Source organism: Protopterus annectens, chromosome 6.part0 (genome assembly GCF_019279795.1).
Source record: "Protopterus annectens isolate FY-2018-M chromosome 6.part0, PAN1.0, whole genome shotgun sequence".
Classification (NCBI taxonomy): domain Eukaryota; kingdom Metazoa; phylum Chordata; order Ceratodontiformes; family Protopteridae; genus Protopterus; species Protopterus annectens.
In genome coordinates this window covers 391001396-391025905 of record NC_056737.1, presented here as the reverse complement: position 1 = coordinate 391025905, position 24510 = coordinate 391001396, and the positions used below count along the sequence as shown (strand labels likewise).

The window sequence follows — 24510 nt, the reverse complement described above, 5'->3', positions numbered from 1 at the left end:
AGACCAGGTCAGCAGCCCTGAGGGGTTGCCCAGCTGGCTTACTCTGGAGTTATGGCTGAAAGTAAACTGACTGGATTCCAAAAATGCACTTCCTGTGGGTGCAAAATCCCAAATTTTGGATGCCCACAGGGAGTGCATTTACTGTTTAGAGGCAGCACACCTTAATATACACTGCCCTATTTGTACTGTTTTCAACTCAAGGGCTGTTGAAGATAGGAGGAATAAGTTAGTTCTCAAGGATTTATTGCCCTCCTCCTCCTCTTTTCCTCCGGGGCTTAAACCCCCAGCAAACATATTAAAGGTGTGTCGGAGCATAGGTAAAGGTCCCTTTCTAAATCTCCTAAGTCACTGTTGACCTTGGAACCTCTGTAGAAGATGTGAAGATCTTTGGATCCAACTTCATCAGATTCATAAAGAAAAACGCTGGATCCTAAAACCTCAGCTCTGATAGTTGAGGATATCTGCCTGAAATAACTATGGATCCAAAGCTTTCGGATCCAGTTTCTGGAATTTCTAAAGCTTGCTCACCCGAGTTTCTTTTTCCAGTTTCTCCTTAGTTCTACTCCTCTGTCATTTAGACTCCAAGGAGTCATTCTAGATCTTAGTCCACCACCTTATCTGTCGGGTCCTCCAGGAGCCTTTCTGAAGTTGAAGTGGGTAGGATGATGAGAGAGTTCCTCAGAGCTCAGCTCCAGATGGGGTTTGTAATGGCTCCATCTCCCACTGGATCCGTGAGCCTCCCTTCCATCTCCCATATAGTTGTATCTCCTTCTTTGATCCATCCTTCAGTTTCGGAGCCCTAGGGTCTGAGAGTTCTGGGAGAATCAGTGTCTGAGCCTAAGAGGGTTACATCTTCGACTCCTACTGGGTCCCTGAATAGTTCTGCTTGTATATACTTGGATTGGGATGAGTCTTTTTAGCAGAACAATGGCATTGCCTCCACATGGCTGGGGTCTACTCCAATGCTGATGGAGCCATCCTTGTCCCTCTGAACCTTGGTGCTAAGTAGCTCAGGTCTGGCTGACTCTTCGAGACATGGATCCAGAGTTGTGGCTTGTCTGCTTTGGAATTCTCAGCTGTGGTGCAACCAGCCATGGCTTCTCCTGGTCCATCTGCCTTCAAGGTAGTGGAGAGGTTGTTCTCTCATCCAAGAGACCCTGTCTGTTGTAAATCTTTGGGTTGTACTTTTTATCCCCCTATGGTTCCGATCTCTGATCCCATCAGACTTACTCCACAGGAACAGCCAGTACTAACTGGTGTGGAGAAAGTTCCTTTAGAGGAATTGCCTCTCTCTTCAGATGTCTCCCCAGAGCATCACACTGAGGAGGTTTACTGTAAGAGAACATGTAAAAGGAGACGTATAAATTCCCCCTTGGAGTCTCTCACTGAAGATACTGACTTTGACTGGGGGAAAGGGTCCCCCAGATTACCACCTGATGAAGTCTCATTTGGAAACATTTTGGAGATACTTAAACAGAAAGGTAGTTGGTCTTCAGGTAATCCTTCCCCTGAGGAGTCACTGTTCTGGAAGCTTTTGGTGCTGGCCATCCACGTCTTGGGTGACTCCCCTGGCCAATGATCTCATTGACCTAGTCTCTCACCGGGCATGGAAAGAACCAGATTCTGTTGAACCAATCCCACTTTGTCCCGCTAAGATTTTGGCCTCTCCAAAAGACAAATCTCACTGGAGCAAAGGAGTACCTTTTGATGCAATGGTTGTTGCGGCAGCCACTAAAAATGAGCTGGAAGAACAGAGCTCCTCTGTCCATCCCCCTAACAGAGCATCTAGGGCCTTGGGCAGGTTCAGAAAGTGCATATTTGCTTCAGTGACCTTTGCCTTAAGGTCCCTGAATTATTTGGCACACTTAACAAGGCTACAGCAGGATTTGACCAAGGAGCTCTCAAAATCCCTCTCTGAATCCCTGTTTCTGAAGGACTGCAAAAATCATCCTCCCAACTGGCCACTCTTATCTGATTCCACTGCATCCATGAGGTTGATTTCCCATGCTGCAGTGGGTATCTGTCATGTGTGGCCAGTTCAGGCATTGCCATATGGAGACATGCTTGGATGCAGCTGTGTGACTTTGCAGAGCCTTTCAAGTGTTCTTTCATTGGTACTGCTTTTGACAGAACATCCTTGTTTTACCCTTCTGTTAAAGAGTGACATGCCTGCGCTGAACAGGAAGGGAAGACACTGTCTGTTGTAGGGATTCACATTTCTACCCCTCAAGGATCCTTTTCATGGAATCGGAGGAGACAAGAAAATGTGGTTCTGTAAATCCCAAGGATTTTTCCAGGATTCACACAGAGGCAACTACTTCAGAGGCAGAGGAGGGAGTTCAAATGGAAGATGCTGTCCATGTGGCAGAGGAGGCCCACAAAACCAAGGTTTCAGAGATGGCTTGCTGGAAAGACCCTTTCAGCGCTCCTGAAGGGCTGCCTGACTGCTCGCCTATGGAGGCAGTTGGGGGGACATTTGTCCTTGCATCTAGATGCCTTTGCTGCTATAACAAAAGATTCTTGGGTGTTAAAAATAATATCCAGAGGTTACTTCATACCAATTTTCCAGACACCCCAACCAAAAGAAGAAAGCTTCCTGACTTTCCACCCAGTCAGAGTGAAGCTGCAGCTCAAGAGAATCGGAGGCTGCTGGACAGTCATCCAGAAGGACCCACCTGACCAAAGAGGATTTGGAACTTGCTTGAGGTTCTTTTTTGTCCCAGAAAAGACATGGTACCTGAGACCTATTTAGGATCCAAGCAATCTGAACCAGTATGTGAGGACATCAAAATTCTGAATGGTCACTGTTCAGTCCAGTATACCTATTTTACATAAAGATGACTGGATGTGCTCATCGATCTTCAGGATGCATACTGTCATATCAAAATGAACAGACACTCCCAAAGTTACTCACACTTTCTGTTGAGAGCCAGCCACTTCTAGTTCAGAGCTCTGCCCTTTGGACTCACCAAAGCCTCCAGGATGTTTACCAAATGTATGGCAGCTTATCTAGGACTTCAGCGAATCCGAGTGTTTCCATGCTTAAATGACTGGCTCCTCAACACCCTAACCAGGCATCTTCTAGAACAGTCCAGGGAGACTCTGCTCCAAATTTGCCAAATACTAGGTATTACAGTCAACATTTCTAAATTATGATGGTTACGGCATCTAGAGTTTGTTGATCATTTAAACACACTAAATCAGATTGATTCTCTACCTCCGCATCTTATAGATAGTGTCTGTTGCACCTAGAAATTGATTTCTCATCCTGCTGCTCCAGCCAGACTTGTCCTTCAGGCTGTCGGTTCCATGGTAACTTCTATAGTCTTAGACCCATTAGCACACTACTGTATGTGTGTGTTCTACAGTGGGCTATAGCTGTTCAGTATTCTGTTCTTCGACATCGTCCTTCCTTTCCAGTCAAACTTTCTTCAGTATGCAGAGACTGTCTTAGTTGGTGGACCCAGTCAGATATTTACACAGTTAGACCCTTCATTCGGTCTCCTTAGTGGCCACAGTGACCACGGACGCCTCCCAACTGGGGGAGGGGGGGATTTTTTGGAAATGACAGTCCAAGGCATGTGGTCCCCCCAAAAGACCAGTACATACATCAACGTCCTGGAGATGAGAGCATTCCTTTCAGCATTGCAGGTTTTTCAAGATACTCTTCCTGTGGGGACTATTGCTTCCCAAACAGACATGTCTGTAGTCTGGTACATCAACAAACAAGGGGGGAACCCATTCTTATCCTGTGTGTCGGGAAGCTATGAGTGTGTGGCAGTGGGTGATCTCCAACTGCTTTTTAGTGGCCATGCACATTCCAAGGAAATTCAGTATACTAGCGGACAGACTCAGCAGGTCTATTTCGAAGTCTCATGAGTGGTGTCTCAACCAATTAGTGGTGGAAGAGGTTTTCCGTCATTGGGGCCATCCTTGCTGCAGTCTTTTTGCATCTCCCACCAAAAACAAATTCCGCAGACATTTTGCTGTGATTCCTCGTCAGGGAGAGTCACCGAGAGATGCTGTAGTCCACATTTGGCCCTTTGGTCTCCTTTGCTCTTATCCCTCATTACCTCCGATTCCAAAATTTTTACAGAAAGTCAGTCGGTTGAAGAGCTTGGTTATCCTCATTGCTCCTTTTTGGCCTTGCCAGTTGTTTCTCTTCCTTTGGTCTCATCTTTATCGTCCTTGGACACTGGACAACAGTCCAGACCTTCTGTCCATATCCCTCTGGGACAAAGTATCCCAGGCCTCATACTTACTACATGGTTGCATCAGTTCCATTAATTGCTAGACAACCCAGGCTTTCTTCCATGTTTCATCATATAATTTTCTCCTTCCAGAAGGATTCCACTAAGAGGATTTCCAAGAGTAAATGGAAAAGATTCTCAGTTTGGGTCTGGAAAAATGACAAGAATTCTTTTACTACCCTTATTTATTCATTGCTGGAGTTTTAAGCTTCTCTTTTTAAAAAAAGTGCTAATTTTTCCACAATCTGAGTACAGTTGGCAGTCATACCATTTTTTCTCTTGGGAGACCATGCTTCTTACTTGGCTGCTTCCAGGCTGTGCAAGGCTTTCCTGAAGGGCACCTTCTTGCTCAGATCTCCAGTGAAAGGTCCATCGTATCCTTGAGATTTAACATCCGTACTTCAAGGATTGACTCAACAACCCTTTGAACCTTCAGCAGAAACGGATTTAAAATTTCTGTCTTGTAACTTTCTTAGTTGCTCTTACATCTGCAGAAAGAATTTCAAAACTCCAGGCTCTTTCATCCAAACCCCCTTACATTGTTTTTCACAAAGAAAGAGTTACTTTATGAACCAGTCTGTCCTTCCTATGAAAAGTAGCCTCTGAATCAAACATAAATCAAACCATTCATTTACCAGACTTCTTTCCTAATTTTTCTAATAATGAATAACATGCTACATCTCTTAGATGCACATAGACAGCTAGGTTTCTATTTACATAGAACAAAATATTTTAGAAAATTTCTAAAGTTACCTTGGCCAAATGGATAACTGATTTGCATTTCCTTGGTATATTTCCAGCAAGGTCTCTCCCTACCAAACCACTCATTCAATTAGTTCCATGGCCATCTGGTCTAGAACATCCAATGATATTTGTGCAACAGCCACCTGGTCTAATGCTAATACTTTCATTTTCATTACTCATTACAAATTAGACATAATTTCTAGAAATACAGCTGCTTTTGGTTCAGCAGTTCTCCAGAATATCCTTCCATGAGGGCTACCCAAGATTCATGTAGCTGGGGACTCTTTCCCATATGTTGAGGAAGAAGGAAAAGGCAACATCAGATATTAAAGTTGTGTACTCACCATAACTGTGTTGTCCATTTTCATTCTTCCTCAATTCCCCTCCAACCTTCCTTGTCATTTTTGGAGTGACCTGATGGACTTCTTGGAACCTGGTGTTGCAGGTTTGAACCCTAGTTCTGTTAGTATTGTCTTTACCTTTTTATATTCTAAGATATTTTTAGTGTCAGACTTGATCTGAGGTATTGTGGGCAGATTAGAGCATTATGGGTAGATGGATGAGCTTGAGAATTGGATCCAAAGTCTGTGGAATGTGGCCGAGTTGGAGCAGAGGTCATATCTGTAACCCATAATCTAAGGAAGAATGAAAATGGGTAGCGCAGATGCATAGTTATGGTGAGTACATAACTTTAATTTATGGTGGATTCATTTTTGCAAACCTCAGTGTGGGGATTCCCGTCGGGACAGGACTAGTCACTCAGCACATGCATCTTGGAACATAGCTTTGGTACTCATGGGAAAGCATAGTATCCAAGGAGCCTTGGGATACAAACTTTATGACGAGACAAATCAGTATAAATAAAAGAGATGGCTATTGTTGCCATCAAAGGATTCAGACATGTTTGTCAGGATGTGCAAAGTACCCTGCTGCCAGGCAAGCGTCAAATCCAAAACCAAGCAAAAAACAAGAGTCACTTTCCAGTGTCACACTGCAACTAGGATAAATCCAAATAAAATGCCACTACTGTAGCCTGTGAAAATCCAAAATTTATTTCAGGAAAACAGGCAGACAAAAGAAGAAAGTACCGCTTTTCCTGGGTTTAACCCAACTTCTTCAGTTTATCATGTTGAAGAAGCTGGGTTAAACTCAAGAGAACAGGTATTTTCTCTTTTTTTGCCTGTGCACCTGCAATACGTTTTGGATTTTCACATCTTGACGGACACCATCACAGTGATGTCACCCCAGTTAACAAGGAGGAGCCCACTCCTCCTTATTGTGCAGACTAGCAGTATGTCTGGCCCAAGAGTTGGGTCTGACCTTCAGAGCTTCTTGCAGCCCAACTCAGGAAAATTCCTCAGCAGACCTGTTGTGTAGAACAGAATGCACTCAAGTGGATGTTGGAGAAACCTATTTCTGTACTTGGTCCATTGGTGGTAGTAGTCAGAAATCGACTTTTTGCTTCTTCAGAAAAAGAATTGCTAAGTTAATTTTTTCCCCCTCGGGTAGACATGTGGAGAGCCTGACCATTTTGAACCAGGGAATATTGATTTTCCCTTTTGCTCAACTTAGAAACTAAAAAACTGAATAGAAACTGAAACTGATTTTGTTGCCTTTTTGTGTGTTCTTGACTTGGAAAAAAAAAATTATTTATACTGCCTTATTTAAGGACTATGACAGTGAGAGCTTGAACAACTTGGCTTTCATCCTTTTTAGGAACTCATTTTCAGAGGCTGTGATGTGTGTTCTGTGGGGAGGATAGGAAAGCAGTCGCAAGGAAATTTTGCATATATAAATAGAAAGGTGTTCCAACTTTGCTGCCTCAAAACAGGTTAGGTCCCAAGAACCGCTCAAGTGCCCTCAATCCTCCCATACCCATCAGACCTGAACAAAACTAGGTTATCTTGTGCTTTAGTCAGAGATGCGTACATCAGCATACCTACTGTGGAAACACCCTCTGTTTCCTGCTACATGTAAACAGTTTCTTAGGTTCATAGATGTTTTCTGGGCTAACGACAAGGCCCTTTTTAAGCCTAGCCGTGCATCCCAAATCTCTGACAAGTATTGGTACCCCTGATCAGTGTAAGCAGGGGCCTGAGAGATGAACCATTCATAGGTTTCCTTGTCCATTAGAGACGTATGTGCCAAGCCAGGGATGAATTTCCTGATGTTCTTCATGTTTCACTGTTGCAGTCATTACATTTGGGTAATCTGCTGGCAGGTTGCCCTCATTTGGTCTGATTAACAAAGTCTTGGGTGCTGCGTCTGTTGCTGTCCCGTCAGGTCGTCATGGGTATAAAGCATGCAGTCGATGCCATTACATCAGTCTTTCTTGCCGTGTTGTGCCCCAAGCAGAAGCAGTTCGCAAGTGCCGGTTGGCCGACTCCTGAAATTTTCGTTTTTGAGTTTCAGAACTGAAGTCTTCAACTTAAAACAAAGTACCCCGTTGGGGAAGCTTTTTCTTGCTCCTTACCGATGTCAGTAAAAGTTAATAATTGCATTACTTGTGGAAATAAGGATTTTCATTCGTACTGTATTCCTTGCCTAGGCCCTGGCCACGACGTACCTTGCTGACGGGTTTGTGCTTTATTTAATCAACGCACTATCCGTCGTCGGTACATTTTTGCCTCTAAATATTTCGGTTCTCGGTTTAATTATCCAGAAATGTCATCGGTTAGCCATTCGACTACCGGGATTCCCAAAAAATCGCAAAGATAAAGACAGAGACAGGCCGTCGAGGTCCAAAACTGCCAACGACGCTTCTCCTAAGCCAGTTGCCAGTTCGCCGGTACTCGGTGAGGTGCTTTCACAGACCCCTGATACCCGCTACTTCTGATTCGCAGGCCTCTACTGAGACCCATTCGGAGTCCGTTATGCTTAGAGATGCTTCATCTATGGAACCCGAGGATGTCTCTACCTTGGATGGGTCCGGAGCCGCTGTGCAGGCACCGGCTTCTGAAGGTGTATTCAGGCCTACAGACTTGCATATTAAATCAACACTGCCTTCATTACTAAGGCCTAAACCTCGATCTATGTCTAAAAAAACAACGACCAGGCCACATGTTCAGGCCCCTATGCCTAAAAAACAAATGATCAAAATGGCTGAAGATGTAATTACTCTAATCAGGGGTAGTCAAACCCCCCCCCCCCCTCCCAAGAGGCCTAGGCATGAGCTTGAATATGAATCTTCTGATCAGGATTCTGTTTCTTCTGACTCTTCTATTGACCTGGATTTGTCCATACCTACTTATGAGGATTCTGATGCAGAGGATTCCATTCCCTCTGCTTCCCCTCCTGAGGATTTTTCTTTTGGGGAAACCTTTCATACTTTAAGGTAGCATTTCCACTGGGAAAGTCAGGAATTTTCTGTTTCAAAAAAGAGGCTTAGGGATTTCCTCCTACCTCAGCATAGACCTTTGGCTATACCTCCTGTACTAGACATTATTGATGATGTGTTCTCGGAATCCACTTAGGCCCCTGATTCCCTGTCTACGGCTCCTCGTAAACCTGACCGATACTACAGGGTTCCTGAGTCCCACAAGTTCCTTTTCAAAAATCCTGTTGCAGATCCAGAAACCAATTATCAGGGGCCCAAGGGCATTAAGGCTTCTACTGCTAAAAGTCCTACCCCTTCTGAAGGAGACCCCAGGGCTCTGGATAGATGGGGTAAAAAGGTTTATACTTCTGCAACCTTGGCAATCAGAGCTTTAAGCTGCCAATTTCATATGTTAAAATATCAACAGCATATTATTGGACTGCTTAAACAGAAAATTATGTTGATTCCTGATTGTGTGGAAAGTAAAGATTTACAGGAGTTGATGCATTCTGCTGAACAAGTTGGAAAACATACTTTGCAATGTGGTTTTGATTCTTTAGAGGCCTCCTGCAGGGCTGCTGTTACTTGGTCTGTGCTCAGAAGGCATGCTTGGCTTAAGGAGCAATCTTTGCCTGTTCATGTATAAATTGTTGGATGTTCCTTTAAATCAGGACCGCCTGTTTGGCAATAAGGCTGAAGAAGTTTTAAAAAAGATGGAAGATAAAGCTAAATCTATGCAAACTGTTAAAGATTTCTTACAAGTGCAACCTCCAAGGTTTAGTAGGCACTGGCCTACTAAGAATTGGTCCTTCCCAGCCCCTTCCAGATCTTCTCAAGCCAAACCCAGACACAGCAAAAACCCGAGGTTTCAGTCCCAGGGGACTCTCAGAACTGAGCAGTGGGGGGCTTCCACTTTCAAATCTGGAAATAAGACACCCCCCCTATGGTAAACAGTCTCAATGACTTCCTTTTAAAATTTCCAAGCACTTGCCTTTTAGCTGCCCCTTTGGGAGGAAAGATTGCTTTTCATGCAAAGAACTGGGAAATCATAACCCAGGGCAAATGGGTTTTAATGTAGTGTCCCAGGGATACAGATTTCATTTCCACACGTAGCCAACACCAAACGGGTGGCCAGAACTGCCCCCAAATCAGCGGGCAGAGGCTCAAAAACAAGTACTTTCCCTCTTAAACATGGGTGCTATTCATCTGGTACCAGAAGAGGAAAAGGGACAAGGTTTCTATTCCATGCTTTTTCTGGTACCCAGAAAAGACAAATCATGACGTTCAATCCTGGACCTGTCTACCCTGAACACCTTTCTGGAGATTCCAAAATTCAAGATGCTGACTCTTCACCAGTTACTTCCTATGCTAGGCAAAGATGCCTGGTTGTCAACTGTAGATTTAAAAGAAGCATACCTGCACATCCCAATCAGGGAATATTGCAGAAGATACCTACGCTTCAAAGCATGCTACTTGCATTATCAGTTCTCTGCACTGCCCTTTGGCGTGTCTACTGTGCCCAGGGTATTCACAAAGTGCCTGGCTCCAGTTATTGCATTTTGCAGGCAAAGCAATATTCAAGTATATCCATACCTGGACAATTGCCTAATTCAGGCAGAAAGCCAGGCCATACTTTTAAATCATCTGGCGTTTGTAAAAAGGGTTCTAACTTGTCTGGGGTACACCATAAACGAAAAGAAATCACAACTGGTACCCTGTCAATAGATTACATTCCCGGGTGCAAGCTTGAATACAACTGCCCAGATGGCTTTCCTCACGCCAGAGAAACAAATTCGTTTGACAACCTACTTCAAACAAGTGGCCACAAAAACCCTGCTGTTTGCAAGACATATATTGCAAGCTTTGGGGCTCATGGGCTCCTGCATTCTTCTAATTCCATATGCAAGACTGCATATGAGGAAACTACAATGGTATCTAAAAAGTCTATGGAGTCAACATTGTCACAGCCTGGAAACAATGATTCCTATCATACCTTGCTTACGCCCGGAGTTCCTATGGTGGGCAGAGGCCTGCCACCAAAACAAGGGACTACCATTCACACTACCCCCTACCGCCCAAACCCTAACTACAGATGCATCAGACTATGCATGGGGGGCTCACCTGGCAGGGAAAGTGCATTCAGGGCAAATGGAACCCAAATCAAATGCACCTACATATCAGTCAAAAAGCAATGTTAGCTGTACAGAATGCTCTGACAGCCTTCAAGGACTACATTCTTCCAGGACAACTAAAGATAAAGACGGACAACACCACAGTTATGTGGTACATAAACAAGCAGGGGGGTACACATTCCTACCCCCTCTGCAGACTAGCCATGGCATTGTGGAACACAGCCTTGATCTACCAAGTGCACCTACAAGCTCAATTCCTGCCAGGAAAATTGGATACACAGGCAGACTGACTAAGCAGAAACCTCATGGACCCACACGAGTGGAAACTGGAACCACAGATTTTCAACATGTTGACAAGCGAATGGGGGAGCCCAGACAGATTTATTTTCCTCCCCCCACAACTATCAGTTGGACAAGTTTTGCACAAAGACTCCCCACAAACAAACGTATCAGTCTACGCCTTTCCCCCTCTGCCCTCCAAAGTTCTTCTAAAAGTCAAACAGGACAAACCAATGATGATTTTGATTGCTCCAGACTGTCCATGCCAACTCTGGTACCCGCTCTTGCGCAGTGTGTCACAAATATCTCCATGGCACCTGCCTCAGACCCCTTCCCTGCTGTCTCAGCAGGAGAACCAAAGTCTTCACCCTCAGCTTCCAGCTTTGAACCTTGCAGCTTGGTTAATCTCTTAAATTCACCCTTACAAAGCAAAGCTGTGATGGATGTCATCTTGGAGCCGAGGAGACCTAGTACTAGAAAATCTTATGCTAACAAATGGAAAAGATTCTGTGCCTGGAACCAATCTTTAGGGATGAGCACAGCAGCGCCCAATTTACCCCAGATTTTGCAATACTTAACGGAGATGCTTTACAAGGGCCTGTCTTTTTCCTCCATTAAAATCCACGCCTCAGCTATTTCAGCTCACTATAACACAGAACCACCCGTCTTCTCTCATCCTCTGCTCAAGCAGTAAGCAGTATCTCAGAGGGGTAAAAAACTTGAGACCCCACAGGAGAGCTCCTACTCCTGCCTGGGACCTTAACTTTGTTTTGGAGAAACTCACGATAACATCTTTCGAGCCAGCTGCTACTGCAGACTTAAAATTTCTTTCTTGGAAAACTGCCTTCCTTTTAGCAATCACTTCAACTAGAAGGATATCTGAATTACAGGCCCTTATGGCAGTGGAGCCTTTCATCATCTTTCATGCGGACAGGGTATCTCAAGACCAGTCCATCCTTCATGCCCAAGGTGGTTTCCAGTGTGGCTCTTAATCAGTCCATTCATTTGCCAACCTTCTTTCCCAATCCACAGAACAAAGGGGAACGGATTCTGCATTCCTTGGATGTGCACAGACAACTTCGATTCTACTTGGACAGGACTAAATCTCGAAGAAAATCTGAACAATTGCTGGTAGCATTTGCTGCAGGGTCAGAGGGGAAGGCTATTTCAAAACAAACCGTTTCTAAATGGATAAGCCATTGCATTAATTTCTGCTATAAGCACCATGGAAAACCTATTCTCCAGGGGATGAGATTTCACTCCACCAGGGCTGCATCTACGTCTGCAGCCTTTCTCAGAGGTGTTCCTACCAGGGATATTCTAGAAGCTGCTACCTGGAGTTCTGTTCATACTTTCACCAAGCATTATCATTTGCCAAGTTTCTCTAAATCCAGAGCTGGCTTTGCCACTGCTGTCTTGCAGGGCTTTATAGCTGGCCCTAATGCTAAATAAACTCCTCCTCCCACCCATAGCTTTGGGAATCTACCCAAATGTAATAACTGCAACAGTGAAACACGAAGAACATAGTACAGTTGTGTACACTTACCATAAATGTAGATGTTCGAGTGTATTCACTGTTGCAGTCCTGGTTACCCTCCCTCCAGCCCCCTACTTTTCTCTGGCTATACCTCTACTTTCCTTTACTATGCTTAAAAGCCTTTTTGGTGTATTTGCTTTTGGTTGGAGGTATAATTTTGTGTTTTTATGTTTATTTGCTCCCCATTAGGGGGGCACCTGACATCTGAGGTGAGAAAAACGGATGTAATGGCGTCGGCTGCATGTTTTATACCCCTGACGACCTGACGTCATGGAAGAAGGGACAGAACCGACGCAGGAACCAAGACTTTGTTAATCAGGCCGACTCAGGGCAACCTGCGAGCAGATTACCCAAATGTAATGACTGCAACAATGAATACACTCGAACATCTACATTTATGTTAAGTGTACACAACTGTACTTTTTTTTTCCTGGTTAAATTTATACTGTTGAGACTTGGATGTACAAGGCTGATACTTGCATTGTTTTGTACTGTTAGCTTCAGACTAGATCTGAGAATGTTGTGATACCTGAAAGTAAACATGTTGTCACACACACCTACATTATTAGCAGAAGCTGGTTAATCGTGTTCATTCTGCTGCATTCATTCATTAAAACTGTTTGGTTAGTTTTAAATACACCTGTGTAGTATTATATTAAGCATTTTATTATTATTTTCTTTGTGCAGAAGATACTGCAGCTTCTTCCAGAAAGAATACAATGCAGATGGCAGTTTCACAGCATAGGTAAGTCTGAATACTTCTAAGGTTTACTTTTCCTTTGTAGATTGTACAGTGATTTGTTGTCACTATCCAGAATAATGGTGTTTCTGATAGTGCTGTGATTTTATTGTGGCACTGGTTACTTCTACCAGATGGCTGTAGTGTTCGGATATGATGTTCTTCGTATTTCTCTGTTGCAGTCATTACATTTGGGTAATCTGCTCGCAGGTTGCCCTCAGTTGGCCTGATTAACAAAGTCTTGGGTGCTGCGTCAGTTGCTGTCCCTTTTTCCACGACGTCAGGTCGTCGGGGGTATAAAACATGCAGCCAACGCCATTACATCAGTGTTTCTTGCTGTGCGCTGCCCGAAGCAGAAGCAGTTCGCAAGTGCCAGTCGGCCGACTCTTGAAATTTTCGTTTGAGTTTCAGAACTGAAGTCTTAAACTTAAAGCTAAGTACCCCATTGGGGAAATTTTTTCTTGCTCCTTACCGATGTGAGTAAAAGTTAATAATTGCATTACTTGTGGAAAGCAAATACCTGATAAAGATTTTCATTTGTACTGTATTCCTTGCCTAGGCTTTGACCACGATGTACCTTGCTGTCGGTTTCGTGCTTTATTTAATCAGCGCACTATCTGTCATCTGTACATTTTTGCCTCTAAATATTTCGGTTCTCGGTTTAATTATCCAAAAATGTCATCTGTTAGCCATCTGACTACTGGGATTCCGAAAAAAACAGAGACAGGCTGCCGAGATCCAAAACTGCCGACGACGCTTCTCTTAAGCTAGTCGCCAGTTCGCCGTACTCAGTGAGGCGCTTTCGTAGCCTCTGATACCCGCTACTTCTGATTCACAGACCTGTACTGAGACCCATTTGGAGTCCTGTATGCTGCAAGATGCTTCACCTATGGAACCCGCAGATGTCTCTACCTTGGATGGGTCCAGAGCCGCTGTGCAGGCACCAGTTTCTGAGGGTGTATTCAGGCCTACAGACTTGCATATTAAATCGACACCGCCTTCATTACTAAGGCCTAAATCTCGATCTATGTCTAAAAAACCGACCCCCAGGCCACATGTTCAGGCCCATATGCCTAAAAAACAAATGATCTAAATGGCTGAAGATCTAATTACTCTAATCAGGGGTAGTCAACCCCCCAGAGGTCTAGGGCTGAGCTTGATTATGAATCTTCTGATCAGGATTCTGTTTCTTTTGACTCTTCTAATGACCTGGTTTTGTCCTTACCTACTTACGAGGATTCTGATGTAGAGGATTCCATCTCCTCTGCTTCCCCTCCTGAGGATTTTTCTTTTGGGGAAACTTTGCATACTTTAAGGGAGCATTTCCACTGGGAAAGTCAGGAATTTTCTGATTCAAAAAAGAGGCTTAGGGATTTTTTCTTCTACCTCAGCATAGGCCTTTAGCTATACCTCCTGTACTAGACATTGTTGATGATGTGTTCTCGGAATCCAGTTAGGCCCTTGATTCCCTGCCTCCGGCTCCTAGTAAACCTGACAGATACTACAGGGTTCCTGAGTCCCACAAGTTCCTTTTCAAAAACCCTGTTGCAGATCCAGAAACCATTTCTCAGGGGCCCAAGGGCACTAAGGCTTCTACTGCTAAAAATCCTACCCTCTTCTGATAGAGACTCCAGGGGCGCTGGATAGATGGGATAAAAAGGTTTATACTACTGCAACCTTGGCAGTCAGAGCTTTAAACTGCTAATTTCATATGTTAAAATATCAACAGCATATTACTGGACTGCTTAAACAGAAAATGATGTTGATTCCTGACTGTCTGGAAAATAGATTTACAGGATTTAATGCATTCTGCTGAACAAGTTGAAAAACATACTTTGCAATATGGTTTTGATTCTTTAGAGGCCTTCTGCAGGGCTGCTGTTACTGGGTCTGTGCTTAGAAGACATGCTTGGCTTAAGGAGCAATCTTTGCCTGATCATGTTAAAGCTAAATTGTTGGATGCTCCCTTAAATCAGGACTGCCTGTTTGGCAATAAGGTTGAATAATTTCTAAAAAGATGGAAGATAAAGCTAAATCTATGCAAACTGTTAAAGATGTCTTACAAGTGCAACCTCCAAGATTTAGTAGGCACTGGTCTACTAGGAATTGGTCTTTTCCAACCCCTTCCAGATCCTCTCAAGCCAAACACAGACACAGCAAAAACCCAGGTTTCAGTCCCAGGGGACTCTCAGAGCTAAGCAGTGGGAGGGGGCCTCCACTTCCAAATCTGGAAATAACAAGACACCCCCCTATGGTAAACAGTCTCAATGACTTCCTTTTAAAATTACCAAGCACTTACCTTTTAACCGCCTTTTTGGGACAAAAGATTGCTCTTCATGCAAAGAAGTGGGAACTCATAGCCCAGGACAAATGGGTTTTAAATATAGTGTCCCAGGGATACAGATTTCATTTCCACACGTTGCCAACACCAAACGGGTTGCCAGACCTGCCTCCAAATCAGTGGGCAGAGGCTCAAAAACAAGTACTTTTCTTCTTAAACATGGGGGCTATTCAACCGGTACCTGAAGAGGAAAAGGGACAAGGTTTTTATTCCATGATTTTCCTGGTACCCAGAAAAGACGAATCATTGCGTCCAATCCTGGACCTGTCTACTCTAAACACCTTTCTGAAGATTCCAATATTCAAGATGCTGACTCTTCACCAGTTAATTCCTATGCTAGGCAAAGATGCCTGGTTGGCAACTCCAGATTTAAAAGAAGCATACCTGCCCATCCCAATCAGGGAATCTTACACAAGATACCTACGCTTCAAAGCAGGCTACTTGCATTATCAGTTCTCTGCACTGGCCTTTGGCTAGTCTACTGCGCCCAGGGTATTCACAAAGTGCCTAGCTCCAGTAATTGCATTTTGCAGGCAAAGAAATATTCAAATATATCCATACCCGGACGATTGTCTAATTCAGGCAGAAAACCAGGGCATACTTCTAAATCATCTGGCGTTTGTAAAAAGGGTTCTAACTTGTCTGGGGTACACCATAAACGAAAAGAAATCACACCTGGTACCCTGTCAACAGATTACATTCCTGGGCGCAAGCTTGAATACAACTGCCCAGATGGCTTTCCTCACGCTAGAGAAGCAAATTCATTTGGCAACTTACTTCAAACAAGTGGCCACAAAAACCCTGCTATCTGCAAGACAAATACTGCAAGCCTTGGGGTTCATGGCCTCCTGCGTTCTTCTAATTCCATATGCAAGACTGCATATGAGGAAACTACAGTGGTACTTAAAAAGTTTATGGAGTCAACATTGTCACAGCCTGGAAACGATGATTCCTATCATACCTTGCTTACGCCTTGAGTTCTATGGTGGGCAGAGGCCTGCCACCAAAACAAGAGACTGCCATTCACACTACCCCCTGCCGCACAAACCCTTACTACAGATGCATCAGACTATGCATGGGAGGCACACCTGGCAGGGAAGTGCATTCAGGGCAAATGGAACCCAAATCAAATGCACCTACATATCAATCAAAAAGAAATGTTAGCTGTGCCAAATGCTCGGACAGCCTTTAAGGACTGCATTCTTCCAGGACAACTAATGGTAAAGACGGACAACACCACGGTTATGTGGTACATAAACAAGCAGGGGGCTACACATTCCTATCCCCTCTGCAAACTAGCCATGGCAGTATGGAACACAGCCTTATGCTACCAAGTGCACCTACAAGCTCAATTCCTGCCAGGAAAATTTAATACACAGGCAGACGGGCTAAGCAGAAAACTCATGGACCCACATGAGTGGCAACTGGAACCAAAGATTTTCAACATGTTGACAAGCAAATGGGGGAGCCCAGACATAGATTTATTTGCCTCCCCCCGGAACTACCATTTGGACAAGTTTTGCACAAGGACTCCCCACAAACAAGCCTGGAAAGTGGATTCTCTTTCCTTCAGCCTTTCCCCCTCTGCTCTCCGAGGTTCTCCTAAAAGTCAAACAGGACAAACCAAGGATGATTTTGATTGCTCCAGACTGGCCGAGCTAACACTGGTATCCACTCCCCTGCAGTGTGTCGCAAATATCTCCATGGCACCTGCCTCATACCCCTTCCCTGCTGTCTCAGCAGAAGAACCAAATTCTGCAGCCTCAGCTTCTAACATTGAACCTTGCAGCCTTGCTAATCACTTAAATTCACCCTTATCATCCCTCAGCAAACCTGTGATGGATGTCATCTTGGAGGCGAGAAGACCTAGTACTAGAAAATTTTATGCTGACAAATGGAAAAGATTCTGTGCCTGGAACCAGTGTTTAGGGATGAGCACAGCAGCGCCCAATTTACCTCAGATTTTGCAGTACTTAACGGAGATGCTTTGCAAGGACCTGTCTTTTTCCTCTGTTAAAATCCACGCCTCAGCTATTTCAGCTCACTATAACACAGAACCACCCCTCTTCTCTCATCTTCTGCTCAAGCAGTATCTCAGAGGGGCAAAGAACTTAAGACCACCCAGGAGAGCTCGTACCCCTGCCTGGGACCTTAACTTTGTTTTGGAGAAGCTCACTCTACCTCCTTTCGAACCAGCTGCTACTGCAGACTTAAAATTTCTTTCTTGGAAAGCAGCCTTCCTTTTAGCAATCACTTCAGCTAGAATTATATCTGAATTACAGGCTCTTATTGCAGTGAAGCCTTTCATCATCTTTCATGCAGACAGGGTATCTCTCAGGACCAATTCATCCTTCATGCCCAAGGTGGTTTCCAGTGTGGCTCTTAATCAGTCCGTTCATTTGCCAACCTTCTTTCCCAATCCACAGAACAAAGGGGAACGGATTCTGCATTCCTTGGATGTGCACAGACAACTTAGATTCTACTTTGATAGGACTAAATCTCGAAGAAAATCTGAACAATTGCTGGTAGCATTTGCTGCAGGGGCAGAGGGGAAAGCTATTTCAAAACAAACCATTTCTAAATGGATAAGCCATTGCATTGCTTTCTGCTATAAGCACCATGAAAAACCTATCCCCCAGGGGATCAGATCTCACTACACCAGGGCTGCATCTACTTCTGCGGCCTTTTTCAGAGGTGTTCCTACCAGGGATATTCTAGAAGCTGCTACCTGGAGTTCTGTTCATACTTTCACCAAGCATTATCATTTACCAATTTTCTCTAAATCCAGAGCTCTTTGCCACTGCTGTCTTGCATGGCCTTATAGCTGGCCCTAATTCTGTATAAACTCCTCCTCCCACCCATAGCTTTGGGAATCTACCCAAATGTAATGACTGCAACAGTGAAACATGAAGAACATAGTACAGTTGTGTACACTTACCATAAATGTAGATGTTCGAGTGTATTCACTTTTGCAGTCCTGGTTACCTTCCCTCCAGCCCCCTACTTTTCTCTGGCTATACCTCTACTATCCTTTACTATGCTTAAAAGCCTTTTTGGTGTATTTGCTTTTGGTTGGAGGTATAATTTTGTATTTTTAATTTTATTTGCTCCCCATCAAGGGGGCACCTGACATCTGGGGCAAGAAAAACGGATGTAATGGTGTCGGTTGCATGTTTTATACCCCTGACGACCTGACGTCATGGAAGAAGGGACAACAACCGACGCAGGACCCAAGACTTTGTTAATCAGGCCGACTGAGGGTAACCTGCCAGCAGATTACCCAAATGTAATGACTGCAACAGTGAATACACTCGAACATTTACATTTATGGTAAGTGTACACAACTGTACTTTCTTCTTCAGTGTGAAAGAACACACCTTGAGAAATCACTTGCTGGTTGACATAGGAACTTAATCTTAAATCTGAAACTGTAAGCCCAGCCCTAACCCTATTGCCAGCTACATAGCAACCTTCTGATAGCCTAGTTCACTGCAACTGGACAAGGAAGTTGTTCTACAAAAGTAGTGTTCCTGTAGATATGGCCATATCAGGAAAGTTCACAGTTAGCAGATGTTCTTAGTGTTTCACTGTTGCAGTCATCATGTTTGGGTTATATGCTTGCAGTAGCCCTCAGGCGGCCTGATTAACAAAGTTTTGGGTCCTCTGTCGTTTGCTGTCACTTCTTCTGTGAGTGACGTCAGGTCGTCAGCGGTATAAAACATGCAGCCGATGCCATTACATCAGTCTTTCTTGCAGTGCGGTGCCCGAAGCAGAAGTAGTTCGCAAGTGCCGGTTGGCCGACTCCTGAAATTTTTGTTTTCGAGTTTGAGAACCGAAGTCTTCAACTAAAAGCTAAGTACCCCGTTGGGCAAACTTTTTCTTGCTGTTAAACCGATGTCTGTTTGTTTGTTTTTTTGTGTCTTTCGGCTTTTCCCGGTTAGGGGTCGCCACAGCGGAACTCCTGTCCGCTAATGATTGGCAGTTGATTTTTACGTACTGGCTTGCCAGGCCTGACGCACAACCTTCAGCGAAGGTACGCCCATTCATGCATATCTCCACGCAGAAGACGCTCTAGCTGAGAATCGAACCAGAGAGCGTCTTACTGTGAGGCGACAACGCTACCGCAGCACCACCACCGCGGGTCAGTAAAAGTAAATAATTGCATTACTTATGGAAAGCAAATACCTCATAAAGATTTTCATTCGTACTGTATTCCTTGCCTAGGCCCTGACCACTATGTACCTCGCTGCCAGTTTTATGCCTTATTTAAACCATTAACTATCCGTCGGTATATTTTTGCTGCTACATATTTTGGTGCTCTGTTCAATTATCCTCATATGTCTTCGGTAAGCCATCGGACTACCGACATTCCGAAAAAAACGCAAAGATAAAGACAGAGACAGGCTGCTGAGGTCCAAAACTGCCTACCATGCTTCTCCTAAGCCAGTAGCCAGTTCGCTGATACTCAGTGAAGCGCTTTCGCAGCCCCTAATACCCGCTACTTCAGATTTGCAGGCCTCTACTAAGACCTGTTCGGAGTCCAGTATGCCATGAGATGCTTCAGCTGTGGAACCTGCGGATGTCTCTACCTGGGATGGGTTTGTTGCCGCTGGACAGTGCTTCTGGGGGTGTATTCAGGCCTACTGACGTGCGTATTAAACTGACGCCATCTTCTTCAAGGCTGAAAACTCAAGCCATGCCTTGAAAACTGACACCCAGTCTGCATGGTCAGGACTCTATGCCTAAAAAACAAATGATAAGAATGGCTGAAGACCGTATTACTTTAATCCTTCTAAGAGACCTAGGACTGAGTTTGCTTATGATACTTCTGACCAGGGTTCTGAATTTTCTGTTTCCCTCTGATGACCAGGATTTACCTTTATCTACTTATGAGGATTCTTATGCTGAGGACTCTATTCCCTCTGCTCCCCCCCAGAGGATTTCTCTTTTGATGAAACCTTGCATACTCTCAGGGAGCATTTTCGTTGGGAAAGTCAGGATTTCTCTTGATTATAAAAAGAAGATTAGGGGTTTCTTACTCCTGCCCTAGCACAGGCTTTTAGTCATACCCCCCTGTATGAGACATTGTTGATGATGCCTTTTTGGAATCTAGCTTGGCCCCTGATTCTTTACCTCCTGCTCCCAGAAAACCCGATAGATATTACAGGGTCCCTGACTCTCACAGTTCCTATTTAAAAATCCTACTGTGGATCCTGAGACCATTTCCCAAGGGCATTAAAGCTACTACCGCCAAAAATCCTACCCCCTCTGATAGAGATTCCAGGGTGCTGGATAGATGGAGTAAGAAGGTATACTCTTCTGCAACTTTGGCCATTAGGGCCTTTAACTGTCAGTTTCATATGTTAAATTATCAGCAGCATATTATTGGATTGCTTAAACAGAAAATTATGTTGATTCCTGATTGTGCTGAAAATAAGGATTTACTGGATTTACTGCACTCATCTGAACAAGTTGGAAAGCATACTTTGCAATGTGGTTTTGATTCACTAGAGGCATCTTGCAGGGCTGCTGTGACTGGGTCTGTACTTGGAAGGCGTGCTTGGCTTGGCTTAAGGAGCAATCCTTGCCAGATCATGTTAAAGCGAAATTACTGGATGCTCCCTTAAATCAGGACCGCCTGTTTGGCAACAAGGCAGAAGAAGTTCTTAAAAGGATGGAGGAAAAAGCTAAATCTATGCAAACAGTTTGATTTTTTACAAGTACAAACTCCAAGGTTTAGTAGGTATTGGCCTTCCAAGAATTGGTCCTTTCCTGCCTCTTCCAGACCTTCTCAGTCCAAACCCACATCCAGAAGAGCTCCCAGGCTTCAGTCCCAGGGTATGCACAGGACTAAGCAGTGGGGAGCCTCCACTTCCAAATCTGGGAGTAATAAAACTCCCCCCTGTGGTAAACTGTCTCAGTGACTTCTTTTTAAAACTTCCAAGCACTTCTCAACTGATTGCCCCCTTGGTGGGGGGGGGGGGAATTGCTCTTCATGCAAAGAATTGGGAACTCATTACCCAGGACAAATGGGTTTTAAATAGTGTCCCAGGGATACAGATTTCACTTCCACACATTACCACCACCAAGTGGGTGGCCAGATCTACCCCCAAATCAGTGGGCAGAGGCCCAAAAGCAAGTACTTTCTCTGTTAAGCATGGGGGCTATTCAGTTAGTACCAGAAGAGGAAAAGGGACAAGGTTTCTACTCGAGACTTTTCCTGGTACCCAGAAAAGAGAATTCATGACGTCGTATCATGGACCTGTCTACTCTAAAACTTTTTTGGTGATTCCAAGATTCAAGATGCTGACTCTTCACCAGTTGCTCCCTATGCTAGGCAAAGACGCCTGGTTGGCAACACTAGATTTAAAGGAAGAATACCTGGACATCCCAATCAGGGAATCTTGCTGAAGATTCCTACGCTTCAAAGCAGGCTACTCGCACCATCAGTTCTATGCACTGCCCTTTGTGAATACCCTGGATGCAGAAGATAAGCCAAAGTGCCAAGCTCCAATTATGCATTTTGCAGGCAAAGAAATATTCAAATATACCCATACCTGGACGATTGTCTAATTCAGGCAGAAAGCCAGGACATACCTTTGAATCATCTGGCTTTTGTACAAAGGGTGCTAACTTGTCTGGGTTACACCATAAATGAAAAGAAATCACAACTGGTACCCTGTCAAATTATATTCCTGGGAGCAAGCTTGAATACAACTTCCCAGATGGCTTTCCTCACACCAGAGAAACAAATTAATTTGACAACCTACTTCAAACAAGTGGCCACAAAAACCCTGCTATCTGCAAGGCAAATTCTACAAGCCATGGGGTTCATGGCCTCCTGCATTCTTCTAATTCCATATGCAAGACTGCATATGAGGAAACTGCAATGGTATCTTAAAAGCCTATGGTGTCAACATTCTCAGGATCTAGAAGCAATGATTCCTATCATACCTTGACCATACCTAGAGTTCTTTTGGTGGGCAGAGGTCTGCCACCAAAATAAGGGACTACCATTCACACTACCCCCTGCCACCCAAATCCTAACAGACGCATCAGACTATGCATGGGGGGCTCACCTGGCAGGGAGGTGCATTCAGGGCAAATGGAACCCAAGTCACATGCACCTGCATATCAATCAAAAAGAAATGTTAGCTGTGCAGAATGCTGTGACAGCCTTCAAGGACCACATTCTTCCTGGACAATTAATGACAAAGACGTCCAACACCACTGTTATGTGGTACATGAACAAGCAGGGGGGGGGTACACATTCTTACCCCTTCTGCAGACTATCCATGGCTTTGTGGAACACAGCCCTGAACTACCAAGTACATCTACAAGCTCAATTCCTGTCAAGAAAATTAAATACACTGTCAGACGAACTAAGCAGAAACCTCATGGACCCACACGATTGGAAACTGGAACCAAGGATTTTTAACATGTTGACAAGCAAATGGGGGAGCCCAGATATAGACTTGTTTGCCTCCCCCCAGAATTATAATTTGGACACATTTTGCACAAGGACTCCCCACAAACAAGCTTGGAAAGCGGATGCTCTGTCCTTCAGCTGGAAAAACCTTTCAGTTTATGCGTTTCCTCCTCTGCCTGTGCTCTCCAAAGAACTACTAAAGATCAAGCAAGACAAACCAAGGACGATTTTGATTGCACTACACTGACCACGCCAACACTGGGCACCCCCTCTTGCGCAGTGTGTCACTATTGGCCCCATAGCACCTGCCCCAGACTCCTACCCTATTGTCTCAGCAGGAGAATCGGGTTCTGCACCCTCAGCTTCAAACACTGAACCTAGCAGCCTGGCTAATTACCTAATCTCTCCTTTACCATCCCTCAGTAAACCAGTGATGGACATCATTTTAGAGACAAGGAGGCCTAGTACTAGAAAGTCTTGTGCTGAAAAATGGAAAAGATTCTGTGCCTGGAACCAATCTCAAGGGATGAGCACAGCAGTGCCCAATTTACCTCAGATTTTGCAATACTTAACTGAGATGCTTCACAAGGGCCTGTCTTTCTCCTCCATCAAAATTCACGCCTCAGCCATTTAATCTCATTATAACACAGAACCTCCCCTCTTCTCTTATCCACTGCTCAAGCAGTTCCTTAGAGGGGCCAAAATATTTGAGACCACCCAGGAGAGCTTCAACCCCAGCATGGGACCTTAACTTTGTATTGGAGAAACTCAATCTTCCTCCTTTCGAGTCAGCTGCTACTGCAGACTTAAAATTATTTTCTTGGAAAACAGCTTTCCTTTTAGCAATCACTTCAGCAAGAAGGGTATCTGAATTACAGGCCCTTATGGTGGTGTAGCCTTTCATCATCTTTCATGTGGACAGGGTGTCTGGACAGGGTGTCACTCAGGACCAATTCCTCCTTCATGCCCAAGGTGGTATCCAGTGTGGCTTTTGATCAGTCCATTCATTTGCCAACCTTCTTTCCTAATCCACAGAACAAAGGGGAACGGATACTGCACTCCTTAGATGTGTACAGACAACGTAGATTCTACTTGGACAGGACTAAACCTCAAAGGAAATCTGAACAACTGCTGGTGGCATTTGCTGCAGGGGCAGAGGGGAAGGCTATGTCAAAGCAAACCATTTCCAAATGGATAGGCCATTGCATTCTTTTCTGCTACAAGCACCATGGAAAACCTATCCCACAGAGGATCAGTCCCCACTCAACCAGGGCTGCATCTACCTCTACAGCCTTTCTCAGAGGCGTCCCTATCAGGGACATCCTAGAAACTGCTACCTGGAGTTCTGTACATACTTTCACCAAGCATTACCATCTGCCAATTTTCTCTTAATCCAGAGCTGGCTTTGCCACTGCAGTCTTGTAGGGCCTTTTAGCTGGTCCTAAATCCATCTGAATTCCTCCTCCCATCCTTAGCTTTGGGAATCTACCCACATTTGATGACTGCAACAGTGTAACATGAAAAACATAGTACAGCTGTGTACACTTAGCATAAATGTAGATGTTTGAGTGTATTCACTGTTGCAGTTCTGGTTACCCTCCCTCTAGCCCCCTTACTTCTTTTGACTATACTTCTACTCTCCTTTACTATGCTAAAAAGCTTTTTGGTGTATTTGCTTTTTTTTTTTGGAGGTATAACCTTATATATTTATAGATATAATTGCTTCCCATTGGGGGGGCACCT

The 24510-nt window shown here is 44.4% G+C and overlaps 1 protein-coding gene across 7 annotated transcripts in view; it reads left to right on the top strand.

Moving 5' to 3' along the window:
* The window catches only part of RALGAPA1 (Ral GTPase activating protein catalytic subunit alpha 1), a 5382632-nt gene that overhangs the window by 677979 nt on the left and 4680143 nt on the right, over window positions 1–24510 (top strand). For all 7 annotated transcript variants that reach the window (XM_044074134.1, XM_044074135.1, XM_044074129.1 and 4 more), the window contains exon 4: window positions 12946–13003. In XM_044074134.1, coding sequence (XP_043930069.1) covers window positions 12946–13003 — 58 coding nt within the window. The remainder of the gene's footprint in view (window positions 1–12945; window positions 13004–24510) is intronic.